Here is a 14190-nt window from a genome sequence, read left to right on the forward strand (position 1 = left end):
TAAATCTCAAAATCACCTGTTGTAATCCATATGGGATTGGTGTAGTTGCTGTTGTTTTAGGAGCAGTTTTGCTTCTTGCTTAGCCAACAAATGTTGGAGTCGTTCCTTTTCAATTTCCAGCTCCATTTTCTGCAGAAGCAGCTTCTGCCTTCTTTCTTCATACAACCTTTTAGCCTGCTCTGTTTCTTTAGGCCCTGAGTCCACGCTGTCATTCAGCCCAGAAACTCGAGAGCGCCTAGAATAATCACAGGTTTTGTGAACTGGCTCAGAGTGTCTTCTAGGTACCTGGCTGACATGGTGACTCTCTTGCACGCTCCCTGAACTCCCTACATGCCTGCAGGCACAACCGTGACTCGCTTGCTGAGGGCACGTGCTCCGAAATTCATTTGCTTTCTGGTCCATCTCCTGAGGTGGTTCTACACGGTGAGGGCTCCTCTGCTTGGCTGGGGAAATCATATTGTTACACTTTCTGTGCAAGCCATTTTCTACCAGATACTCCTTCAGACACTCCTGGTGGTTGTAATGGATTTCGGTCCCGTAATCATGATTATTCCTGCAAGGCTGAGACAATGCAACACGGGCTGGGCTTCCAGCCTTTGATGTTCTACTGTTCTTATAAAAAGTTTGAGGTCCCCCAATACCCAGGTAGGAACCATCTTGCTCCAAAGACGGTTGTTGGCATGAGCTCTTCGTACTGGATACCTGCAATAAGAGAAACAATTTCCTGTGAATTACCAAAATTTATCTTTGCTCATTAATTTCACTTGCTAAATGTGTTCTCTCAGGAATAGACTTGCTGCATCATGCTGATGGACATAAAGCCAAACCCGAGAAAATGTTTATCAGAAGACAGACACGAATCTGCTATCAAATCTACATTTCATTCCATCTACACAAGTGTAATAAATGTAAAACTAGTGCCTGCAGGATCCTCAGCATAAAATGAGTCGCTTCAGAGTATCAAGTAGTTGTGAGCATCTAGGGTTACATAAAATCAACTTGAAGAGTGGCAAAAACATTAAATGTTAATGTTTGAAAATGTTTAATTTTGAATACCGAGCCAAAAAATCCATTCAGCCACTATAAATACTCTTTGATTGGCCATTACACAGCAGGAGATTTGATGTAAAACATTTCACCTTGCACTGAATGGGATATTACTTACCGCTGGAAATTTGATGAGAGTTTTTGAAATATCTTTACAGAAACACAGATAAAAACCAACTACTTTCTGTAAAAAATGGTTGTACATCAAAAGCTGTCATTTAAATACAAAACATGTTTAAATTCAGCTATAAATGTAAGTGATTTTTCAATTAAGCTGGGCAAGTGATTATACTCTGATAAAACTCTGAAGAAAGCAAGCAACTGTAATTCACATTTGTCAACCCAGTGCAAGCAAATTCTAGTGGTTTTGTTATATTTGTGGATATTATGTAACAGACACCAAAATCCTACTTACATCCTGGAGTATCTTTGCACTACGGCTCATGTAGGCAGTTAAGCATTTGAGTTTTTATGCACATCTGAAGAGCAGTGAATCAGGCACTTGCATTTCTTTTGCTAGACCTGTGCATTAATTTCAATAACATACTGAATTTAAACTCCTCCAGCCTTTGGGACCTTTCACAAAGATCTAATTTTTTTAATTACAGATGCCAGGTTTGTTAAAGATAACAAAACCGCTGCAGTGAAAGCGGTTTAGCAGGGAAATTGGGTATCCACTGATGGAAAGAAAAGTATTATTTGCATTCTGGCAATGGTTACAATAGATAGGTATTGTCCACACAGAGTGGAAGACAGTCAGCAAGCCCCAAAGCACTAGAACTTAAGAATGCAAGCAAGCGTCCAGCGATGATTAGAAGAGAGATATAATCCAAATCTATGCAGTGTTTATATGTATAATTTAAAATCTTTTTTATATATAAACAAAAGACCAAATATATTCTGCTGCCCTTCAAGACAACCAATTACAAGTTTCTTGTAGACTTCACAGAATGTAAATTAACGTGGATTAGCACCTGAATACTGATATTTTATTATTTCCAGTTTTGCAGATACAAATATATCCTCTCTGCCATGTGATTGAAAGCCAAGGATGTCATGTTTTGCCCCAAAGGGCCCAGTGAGTTGGAGCCATTTGCATTAATGTCAGTGCTAAATGTCTGAGGAAAGTCTGGTGCTTGGACTGGGTGAAAAGTGCAGGACATTAAAATATTTTAAAGTCAGAGGGGCTGGCAGGGCAACTGAGCAGAAATGCAACATGCTGCCAAAAAGACGGAGCTTTGTTATTTATTATTTGTAGTGTGCCATCCCTGTCCGCAATATTTTCTAGACAACTAAAGGCTACAAAAGCCCTTTTAATCTAAATTAGACAATACATAAAGGGATGACCAGCAACAGAAAGAAATATTACAGAAAAGGGAAAGTAAGAGAATCCTGTGGTTACACGCTGTCTCGTTTCTCACCTCACCTGCTTCTGCTAGCATAGCAGTTAGGGCACCAACAGAAAGGGGCTTTCAAGGTGGCCGGTTTCCCAGTTTCCCAGCCCCATGGGACAGCAGAAGGTGGCAGACCTTAAGGTGTTCTTAGAGGATCCTATCAGAGTTGGCAGCTTAGGGTGGCCCGCAGAAAGCATACACCTACCCTTCTACAGCCCATAAACAGAAGTAAAAAGGAGCAAAAAAAGAAGACTCAAAAGATGAAATAACTGAGAATTTCTTTATTTTAGCAGTTTGTTTTATTGACTGAAGAGACAAGAGAATGTTAAGAAATCTAAGCACACGAATGAAGATGGTACAAAACGATCGTCAGGAGCAGGTTTAAGAATAAAGGCCCACATCGCAAATTAACTTCATGGCTGAGACTCTATTAAGAGTCCCTGAAGGCCCTAAAAGAGAGGTACCAGTTAGCATTTGTTGACCTTGGCCACTATTAAATCTGCCCTGATGATCTCAGAAATGGCATTGACATTTAAAGACTTCATAACAAGGCAGAGAAACTTTAATGTTATTTCACAGTTACAATATGTTTGCAGGGGGGAAAACTCTCATTAATGTCATTGAATGCGAGTGGGGTTTTTTTATTCCTTTAGAAGAAGGAGGTCATGTTAGGCAGGAGACTGAGTTCCAACATGCCTTTGATGGCTCCTCGGTACTTTGCAGAGTCTAACCCAAAGAAAAATTAACTATCGGGAGTCAGAAGCTAGTCAACAACATTTTTAGCAATTTGTGTTTTTCTGTTAATGCTTTAATTGAAAACTACAGCTGGATGATAGAGGCTGCAGGGAAAACGGACTGACATTTACACTTATGAGGGATCAGATGAGTCCAGAGCATGCCATGACAGATCTGCAAGATGCAGGCCAGGTGAAGGGGAAAAGCGGAAAAAAAAATTCCAAAGACCCACCTACTACCGTGAGTCTAAAGATGCACAAGCATAAGGCATTGGGTAATTTTACAAGATGAGTTTAAGAAAGATATTGCCTATGGGACACATGGAAACCATGATGGACCATGATGGAACAGCTGTGCTTTCCCCTCTGTGGAGCTCTTCCAGGCTTGCTGTACGGTATTTAAAGATGCAACTTCCTCTAACTGAGGCTTAAACAAACAAACAAACAAACTCAGGCTGCTCCTTGCAACATATGGAGTTAATAAGACTTGATCAGATGTGAAACTCTTGCATGGAAATAAGGAGATATTAAAAAATAGTTCAAATAATCTTTAGAAGGGTTTAAAGAGGAAGACATGTGGGGAGCTTTACGAAATCTTTACTGCAATCCCAGTAATTTTTGCTCAGGGATTCAGAGCAGAGCTTAAACAAACATCCAGTCCTTAAAACTTCCTACAAACAGACAAACAGCGCACCAGTTTTATGCATGCAGCATAATGATCTCTGCAAATTCTTCTTAAATGCAACTTGTGTGCTCTGCAGCGTTAATTCACAGCACTGGCAGAGGAGACACATTTACAGACTGACTCCAGCACACAGGGCTTTGCACTGCAAGGGATGAACTAGTAATGGATCAGATCTTACAATCTCAACACAGGCAAGGTCCTGACAGGTTTCACTGGTAGCTCTGCATGTACAAAACATGTTTAAGAAACAGCCCAAAATCATTACCTCAAGAAGGCTTGCACTCTGAGGACAAAAGCTAGGGTCCTAGCAAAACACAGTGCTGTTACGGTGAATAGCAAAATTCCTATAGATGTTAACAGGTCAGAGTTTAACCCATGGCACCTGGGATTGCAGTTTGTAGCTGAAATATATTTGAATACAGAAAAAGAGACAATGAACTAAAATTGTTTTCAATTGTATCTTGAGAACATTTCTCTAACCTGGATTTTCAGCTCTGGGGTTTCTTTTGGTGGGGTAGAAACAGAGGGAGGAACATGCAGGGTCAGAACTAGTCCATTGTGCTGATCTGAGCGTAGACCCTGGAGGAACCCAAGAAGAATGAACAGAAGCATCAACCGGAGGAGAAATACAGAGATTCAAAGATATTTAAAGACGAAGCAAAAATTTCTAAATGGACAAATGTGAGGCTACCATACACAGGACACCTTAAACAGCACCAAGGGCACATATTAGTGACATAGCTGATGCACTCATTAAGGTATACATCCTAAACCTGGAACTGAGTCACCACTACACATTGTTCATGTATGGGTTTCATCTGAATAAAGCCTGGCTTTGGGTTTGCAGGTCTATCGACAGTATAAGCCCTTGCTCTTGTCAGTAGAATGAGGAGAATATATTATAAATAAGCTCAGGTAGGATATCGGGGCAATAGAAATGCCATTTTAAGAACAATTATTTCAAATGATAGCACTGCTTGAAGTGCATTACTAGTGATTAAGGAGCTATTCTTTCCAAGAGTCTGTAAGAATTTATCAAAGAGAATGTAAAAAGGTAAAGATTTTAAAGTAAATTAGTAGCATCTACTGAAGTCTATCAATTTTTTTCTTTAAATCATATAATCCTTTATTAAAATCTCTACCATAAGTAACGTAATATCAGTCATCACAAAGTGCCCACATAATAGTTCAGCAACTGTCTCTGTCAGTACCTAAGATAAATACAGTAGATAACTCGGAAGGTAAGCTGACCATTTTTCAAGCAAGAAATAAAGCACCATTTGCTGTAGTAATTATCTATAGCTATGATTACCATATTCCACTGAATAAAACAAGTGGTCTCAACTCAAAAGAAACTGTGTGAATGACAGTCACCAGCCTGTATTTTTTCTGTAAAAATCTACTGAACAGGTGTAGCAAAAAAAAAAAAAAATAATAAAATAGAATCACATCACAGAAAAGTGAATCTATAGCTGCTAGCTGACAGCAGAGGAACACCTCCTATGTTTGTGTTGCCTTTATATTTTTTTCTCCTCTTTGTTAAGAGGGTTTGAGCTGGGATGCCAGGTGCACAAAAAACCTGCATTCAAAGTGGCATGTGAGCATTTGCTGGCACTCAGCTTTAAGTGTATATTTTGCATTCATAAACACGCCACCCTTCTTCTCCAGCTACACAAATATTGTAGATAATCTCTAACAAATGCTTCCATTTCAGATCAGCAAACTGGTTTTACACCGGCTGATAAGGCAGTCATTAATAATACAGTGCTCCAAGAAAACTAAAGCGAAGAGCCTGTACGTTGAGTCTTGGAAGTCACTGTGAGCAGAATGCCCATTAAGCCCAAACAGTACCTACATATGGCAATGCAATCCCTGACCACTAAAATTAAGCAAACATGTTTGCTTTCCAAAACAAAACTATATTGTTCCTGTTTGCACTATAGAAAAATGCCACTATACTAATCTTGACAGCACCAGGTCTAACTATTAACATTCAATGTGCTGCCAACATTATAAAAACGAAAAATCACAATCTCTGACTTCAATTTTTTACTTCTGCCCTTTATTTTACTGAAGAATCAGTAGTTCAAGACCTAGATAAATATTTCAAAAACTATACTATTTGTGAGCAGAGCAGGTCACTACCATTTCCCAGTGCATTTGGAGTTCATGTGAAATAAGGGCAGAAGAGTGATGAGCTGCATTTTTAACATGGGCATACACAGAATAGTTGTCTAGCTGATAGAGAATGCGTAATGCAACATCTGCACGGTACGCCTTGCCAAAGCCCATCCCAAATAAATGTAGTGCATTCTCCCTAGTGCAATTAACTCTCGTACTCTGGCAGGTTTTGCTAGAAGATCATCAAGGTAGATTACCTTCCAGCATATGAACTAAATCCTTACAGGTGTTATATCATCAGTTATTACTTACAAACTTCTGCATTTAACAAGACATCCAGGCAAATGAATGATCTAATTTATGAATTATTTATAAGAATTTCACAGCATGCTCCTGGCGTCATCCATGGCCTTTTCCAGGTCATATGACACCAATTAGAGCTGAATTTTAAATTATTCAATAACCTGAACTCTCTTGTCATTTAACATATAGATATCAATGCAGTAAACAAGTTAAGTCTAATGGGCCCTAGAGGTTTGCGTTCCTCCGCCCATCAGCAGCAGAGGCTGTATGCTACCGCTGGAATAGAAAATAATAGAATGCAGCAGTCAAAAACATTTGCAAGGTTTTAATAAGTTATTTTGGCTCCCTTAGGGATTTTAGTATAACTTACAAGCACTGAATTTAAAACATATTAAAGTCCTTAGCTATGTGCTTTTAAAACAAAATTAGGACATAGCAAAAGAGTAAGTCTAACACTAACCCTAATTTAGGCCCTTAATTTGAAATGTAGTGGAAATTATGGAGTAAGCAAGATTTACTATGCACAACTCATTACCTTCAGGCTGTCCTACAGTATAGCCAAAAATAGCCCCTCTCCCAACATATATACACCTGTATGTAAAGATAAGGTTACACACAGGGAAACGAAAATGTTAATTTAAGAGCTATCAGTTGACAGGTGTACCTCGCACTCCTTAGCAATTGGGTGGAGAAGAGACCTCCACCATTCTCCTATCCTAACAGCACTGGAGAGACCAGTGCTCTAGAAACCCATCTGGATTTGGGCAAGAGCTTCAAGATGTACCACTTCAGCGGAGAGGTTTAAGGACCTTTGCAGCACATGATAAAAAAAAAAGAGAGGGAATGTAACAGCCTCTGAAGCACAAATGCGATAAAAGACATTTTAAAACCATTGTTTTCCATGATGACTACAAGAAGAAATCAACAGCAAAGGTACCAGAGATGAACAGCACCATTAGATATCTGACTCTGCCTCAGCGTAAAGCCTGCAAGAAACACACAGCAAGCATGCCTCCAGATCAGTTGCCCTCCAACATCTCATGACCCTGTGAGCATAGCTTCACGACTGAAGGGAGGCACACAGACCCCCTATCTAGCGCTGACCTAGCCTAAGTCGTCCAAGACATATGGTAGAAAACTTTTGAGGTTGGGTGCAGCTCAGTACAAGCCTAAACTGTGCATAGCACCAGCTGACTTATTTTTATAGTATCTGTGCCTCAACTTTCTGAATGCTGCTGTACTAAAGCCCAGACCCACTCCCGCTGATGGTCATTTGCAGCCCCCTCTCTTGGAGGACCCAGCGACCCCACTCATCCGCACACACATTTCCTTTGCACTCTCACTGCTTTGCAAGGATTAAAAAGTTTCCTGAGTTCTATCCAACAACAAGAGGAAAAGATGGAAAGGGAGATGTTCAGTTCATCCTTTTAAACACTAGCAAGAAGTTCTCTAGCTACTGCTGTCAAGATGAATGCCAAAAAAACCATGATGTTGAGAAATCATCATGCCAAATAAGTAAAAACACACCTAACCAAAATGTCTAGCCAGATTAGGAAGAATAGATAAAAGAACATAACATTGGATTTTCTGCCCCACAACCTTGTCATAGAAGGGGGCTGCAAGAGAGCATTTTTTTAAAAAACTTTTTAAGAAAAATAGCAGAGAGGGGAAAAAAAGACAACTGCCTAATCTCACAGCACACATTTTAAGAACATACAAAAATAGCTGTAAGGGATTGTATTTTGGTTACCAGCCGGATTCAGTTTCATTCCTATGCTGGGCAGCATTTGATTATTTCACATTAAGGGTAGTAACATGTTGGATGATAAGAGGAAAGTTCATATTGGTTTTCATTAGAGTAATATCCACCATGTATTTGGTCCTTCAAGGTAACTTTTTCAAAGTTATTTTAAAAAGCAAACAGTTTTCTACTTGGAATCACAAGTTTAGCATATCAGGGGCTACACATGTTCCCAGCTACTGACAGTCTCTTTAGAATTCAATCAACATTTGCTCCAAAGTCATGCTTTCATAGCTCCAGACACAAGACAAAAGGGCAAATATACTGTGACCCTTCTAAATAGCCCTGATTACTGTGATCAAACAGAAGCCAGATACTTCTGTGGATAAGAACGTGTAGAGTTTGATGTGTGAAGATTACCGCAGGAGTAGACGTTGAATCAGCATTTGCCAACGTGTACCTCACCATGACAGCCAATATCACCTTTCCCCTGTATTTACAGTAGGGATAACTGCGGTACCCATTGGCCAGCGATTAATTTTAAGAAACAGCCACTGTTCACTCAGAAAGATTATCAGAAAGTTTTAGTTCCTTCAGAAGGTGTCTCCTGTAGAGTCCCTGGGGGATGGACATAGGCTTTGAAATACCTTTGCTGCACAAACAAAGAAAAAAAAATGGATGACATCTAAGAATTAAAAGCATGTTCAGAAGTAGGGACAGTGTTTTGGGGAAAAACAACCAGAAAGTTATTTAAATAATACAGAAATCCCAAAAAACAAGAACAGAGAACCTTTTGACTTTAAAAGAGTGGAAAGGAATGCCCAAGCGAGCACATTCTGTCAGGAGTGTCCTTGCACTAAGAGCCAGCCAGCATTTAGATTCTGCTAATGATCCCATCTCTGGGAAATAATTCATAAAAAGTAAACAGTAATTTTCATGTGCCTGCCCTTTTGATCTTACATTTGTAGGGAGTATCCTGAGGCTAGCTGTGGGCGCCCCGGTGGCTCTGGCTGATTGACCTCTAATCTGCCCCTCAAGTAACGATCATGCCAAGGAATGACAACAAGAGTTGCATGTAAGCAGACATTTCAATGCAATCCCATTAAAGACAGGCTGACTCACTTCATCTTGTCAAAGAAGTTGTTTCACGTAAGAAGAAATACAAGCTTTTTAGAAGGACTCTTTTATTTTGTAATGATGCTGTTCTTCAAAACAAAGACTGGAACAAGACTAACACACCAAAACCTGACTGGTACGTAGCTTTACATTAACTGGCCAAATGCTACTGCAAGACAGAACAACAGGCAGCCCCATGATTATGTGTTAAATAGTCTTGGTAGCAGAAAATTAAGAAAATCCTCTGGAAGAATCAAGTCAGAAACCATGGTACTTGATTTTTCCACATTTCAAAAAAAGTATATATGCCATTTATTAGAGAGCAGTTGTCTAAAGGCTTAGACATCGACTGCTCACGGTCTCATCAGCTTTGAGATCACAGCTTGCATGCTTTTACCCCACACTAACCCACAGTAAACACAAGACAGCATATATGAGGTAGCTTATGTCTCTGTCACTAGGAATGAAGCTAAGAGATAAAACGGCCAGTCCAGAGCAGCTGACATGCAGGAACTTGCTGTCATGCCAAGGTGACTAAATTACCAGGAACAACTTCTTTAAACAAGGGAGTGAGGAAACTAGAAATTAACCTGCTAGAGTACATAGAAATGGGAGAACAGATTATTTCTATTTTACGATAATACTGAGGAAACATGTATACTCCCAACGCACTGAAATGTGCAGCACAACATATAGATAGATGAACTGGTAGATAGGTAGCACTGGAGTTGCTACCAAGACCTTTGAAAGGCTGAGTCTTGTCTGAATGGTGGCAGAGCTCCATCATGGGCAGATACTACATATCTATTATGCTTCCAGTTCCTGCTTCAGTCTTCCCACAGTTAGTTCATATACCTGTTTAATGAGACTGCTGTCAGATTCTCTTGCATTAGCAAGCACTCCATTTCTAACCAGAAGTCAACATCTTAGTTTACAGTTACATAGGCAGTCCATGAACGTGCAAATGGCACTCTGCAAATGGAAAGGACATGAACATTTTTGACTAAGAACACATGTAGCTGGAAGTTTCGTGCAAAACACAACCACCCATGGAGAAGTTCCACCTAAGCAGATTCACAGCATGTTATCTCATAACCTGTTACCTAATCTGACAGCCTCCACATTGGACAGGTGTCCCCTGAGACCTCTGAGCAACAGAGGCAAACTATCTGACGAGTCTGGAAGGCTCAGCTCCCTGAATGGAAAAATTCAAGGTCCTCTTGGCATACAGGCTGTGATTTCAGTGAAAGATGAAATGTTTTCTATTTGGCAGGCTTGCAGTATCTCAAACAGGTACATAAATTAACTAATGAAAGATTGCAGAAAAAGTTGAAGCAAGGAATAAGAGCAGGCATGGAGCAAATCGCAATCTCTCATTGCCTGGGGGTAAGCCAGCTGTTTCCTTTTGAAGCCCACCATGAAGATGCTGACTTCAGAATACTCTTGCCACGCTTGAAATGCCACTAAGGATGTCCCAGCAGACCTCCCGTCTATGGCTGAGATTCCTTAAGAGCTGAGGTCATTCTGCAGTGGGTTTAGTACTGTTGAAGGTAGCAACAGCTGACAGAGGGAAATGACCTCTGATATATCAAGCTACAAAGATCAACTTCCTCTTGACCCATGGAAATGATCTTTTATAGTCCTGCTTGACACCATAAAGTATAGCAATGGTATCACAGCTGCTATTTGCATAAAATGGTCCTAGATGTGGTGTAGAGCAGTTTGACAGTCCATCCTGATGGGTCTCAGCTGCAGAATATTGATATAAAGGCTCTTCTATAGTTACCATAGGCCATTAGGTTGTCTGAATGGACATCCATCACTACAAGCTTGTGTGAAGGAGAACATTAAGTTAAAAGGGCATGACCAAGCATAAATTGAAAGGCCCTCCACTACTCCAGGGCAGCAGTGACCTTGCGAGGCAATCGCCTTCACTCTGAGACACTGCAGTCTGGACAGACAGACCGAGTAAAACCCACCCACAGGTTTATTAAAAGGAGTTTAGGTTAGAAAAGCTCACAAGTGTCAGCATCTGCAATAGCCTGAAAGGAAATCCTTGCACAAAGCCGGGCCTTTGACATAAGCACATAGAAATACGCAAAAAAAGAGATATTGTGCAAAATATGTGTTTATAGTCTTACATTAATAGCTGACAAAACACTATGCCCTGCTTGCAAGCTGAAACACAGGGGACAGGGAGGGACAGTTTCCAACTATGAACCCCTACAGTACAGTCTCTCCAAGTTAGAACTGAGGTGTAGACCTTCCCTTCAATAGAGAACCAGTATTTTATTGTGCTGTGCCAGTCTGCGAGCGCTGGCTCTATAGCTATGAGTAAACGTTACGTACCTCTTTTGTGCTTTTTCCCACCAGCACCCTAGCAGCTGTCCATTTTCAAAAAAAATCTGTTCCCCACCTGATAATAATTAATGTAGCAGATATATGACATCCAAAATTTGACATTAATTATTCTCAAGGAGGAAACAAATTTTTTCCCAGAGAAAGCTATAGAAGTTTGTATTTTTATATTTCACCTTTGCTCTGGTTTATCATTCCCCGATTTGTGAACTCAATCTGTATGATAAGTCTGCACAAATGCAGAACGCAGAAACAGCCCCTGATGCCAAAAGGTATGAATTTTGGAAGTTCTGACAAAATTCTGATGCAGAATGGAAGGTTCCTCTATCTGGGTTCCCAGGCCACTTCTTTGGATAGAGTTAGTTAATAAATGTGTTCTGAGTACGAGGCTTAAGCCTTCCTTATTCCATCTGAAAGAGCTGCACTTCAGCTCTCCTTCTTAAACTCTGGATTCAACAAAGAATAGTAATGCTTTGAGGCTGAAAATCTCTAAAACCACTCAGTGCCAACTTTAACAGGAAAGAATTAGGTCAATGGTAAAATTCACTCCCTCCAGGAACAGAGTTGAACCACCCAGTTGAGCACAGAAGAAATTCTCACCACATGTTTCCATATCTGTAAAGTCTGTTGGGATTTGCAAATAGTAAAAAATATATATATAAATAAATTATTTCCAAATATTGTTGTAGAGCAGAAAGCTCTATCCTACTGAAGAAGCGAAAAAGAGATTGAGCCTCCCTCATAGGTACATATTAAATGAGTGCATCTTTTCAAATGTCACAAACTTGATGGGAGAGAAGATATGAAGTTGCAAGTATTCAGAAGAACTGGGGGGGGGGGGGGGGGCGCGGAAAGGAAGAAGGGCCAAGAGTAAAGAAAAGAAGAAAGCCAAATCACATTGGTTCAGTCAGGTATTTAAAATGGGTTTTCTTTAATTAGCTGAACTGTAATACAAATTAAAACTGAATTTCTTGTTCACAGTATATTCATTGGAGGGGAGGGGATGCAGCTGGCTATTTCCAGAGCAGTTCAAGCTAAAACAGACTCAGTTCTGCAGGACTGAACAGGAGCCAGTTTCCATCCTTCTCAAAAGACCGAAAAGCAACTTGGCAGCAGAGAGTCTTTCTGCAAGCTCCATCTCAGAAATACTTATGAAGCAAGACAAACCTGTGGCAATTGTGACTGAACTCATTAAAATCACTACAGATTATTTAAAGCCCTCATGCCTGACATTCAGCTCCTTTATTATGCTTTAAATGACTAGGAAAAGAAGCTGTAGACATAGGGCAGAAATGAGGGCTTTAACACCGCTGCTGATAGCTAAGTGACCAGTAAAAGGAGTTTGGTGCCACATGGTATTTTTGGCATGAAATGTTAAACAGGATTGCTTGTAGAATTTCACTTTGTTTTTGAAATCTTTTGCTTTCTGATGACAGAACCGTTGATGATACAAATGCCCAAGCCCAGCTTTCAGTTCGGATAATGACCAGAAGCAAAGTAATCAGATCTCTTGGATCAGTGTCTGTTTCATGATACGAGATAAGATTAATAGTTTCATGCTGATTTGCCATTTCCTAGAGTGGTGTTAAATTACAAATTTACAGGGGGGTACAGGGGGAATGTATACTGTACAAAACTCTTAGAAAAGGGCAAAACCAAAGCACAGTTATCATAAGATAAAACCATAAAACAATCACAGCCCTTGGGGGACCAGAAGCTCTGTGCAGCCTCTCATGTGTCAGATCATCATAGGGTGCCTGGTTATTTTATGATAAGATTATCTAATGTTAATCTCACCACTAGAATTGCCTGCAATAAAAATGTTACCTACCAACTTTCTAATTTTAATTACTGGGTTCCTGAAGATAACTACTTCAATTCTGTTTAAAAAAAACACTCCCCATGGTTTCTCTGAAGCTGGGAGTACTTCAAATATCAAACTTGTGGATTGCATGACTTTCAATGTTTTTAATTATGTGATTATTAACTCCTCTCTTCCCTCCTATTTTCACCTAGTCATCCTGACACAGGACATTATTATATGCATATAGGATAACACAATTTCTTCCATTTCATTTCACAAACTATACCAAAAAATGCTGAATACCTCAAAAGAAATCCACAATGCATCTATAAATAGGCATTCTTACAATAATGCAGAAGGGGAAAAATTATTTCCTAACCTAAAATTGTCAATGTAATGACTTTAGGATTAGCCAGCAGAAGTGGCAACCACCACTGTAACAGCAGAAGCCTACAAGCTGATTCCATGGATGAGGTTTCTTTTGAGCAACCTCTTCAGAACTTCCTACTAACTTATCGAAGGGATAATCTCAGGTGTTAGTTACATCAACTGGTGTTATAACACACGCACCCCCTCCTTGCATTATAATTCTTATACCTGTAAAGCTTTTTTAGCAAATACCTTTCTCCCACTATTCAACGCACAGGCACAAATGTCTGCAGAGCCGTATAAGCTACTTATCATCATAGGACTCAAACGGCAGACAAGAAATTTCAAAAGCAGATATTGTGCAAAAACCTTTTAGGGAAACAGTTTTCAGGGGCAGTGGGGGGTGGGGCTCCTCAGGAACAAAAAGGAAGTGCAACATGAAATAGGAGAAAAAAACCTCAAACAGGAGAACTCGGGCAATTTCAAGAACCTCCCATTGTCTCACAAAGCAGCTCGAG

At 39.9% G+C, this 14190-nt stretch overlaps 1 protein-coding gene across 2 annotated transcripts in view; it reads right to left on the reverse strand.

Annotated features, from left to right (window-relative positions):
* The window catches only part of LOC142074817 (protein hinderin-like), a 172752-nt gene that overhangs the window by 57776 nt on the left and 100786 nt on the right, over positions 1-14190 (reverse strand). For both annotated transcript variants that reach the window (XM_075135696.1, XM_075135695.1), the window contains one exon: positions 17-702. In XM_075135696.1, the coding sequence (XP_074991797.1) occupies positions 17-702 (686 nt within the window). The remainder of the gene's footprint in view (positions 1-16; positions 703-14190) is intronic.

This window comes from Calonectris borealis, chromosome W (genome assembly GCF_964195595.1).
Source record: "Calonectris borealis chromosome W, bCalBor7.hap1.2, whole genome shotgun sequence".
Classification (NCBI taxonomy): domain Eukaryota; kingdom Metazoa; phylum Chordata; class Aves; order Procellariiformes; family Procellariidae; genus Calonectris; species Calonectris borealis.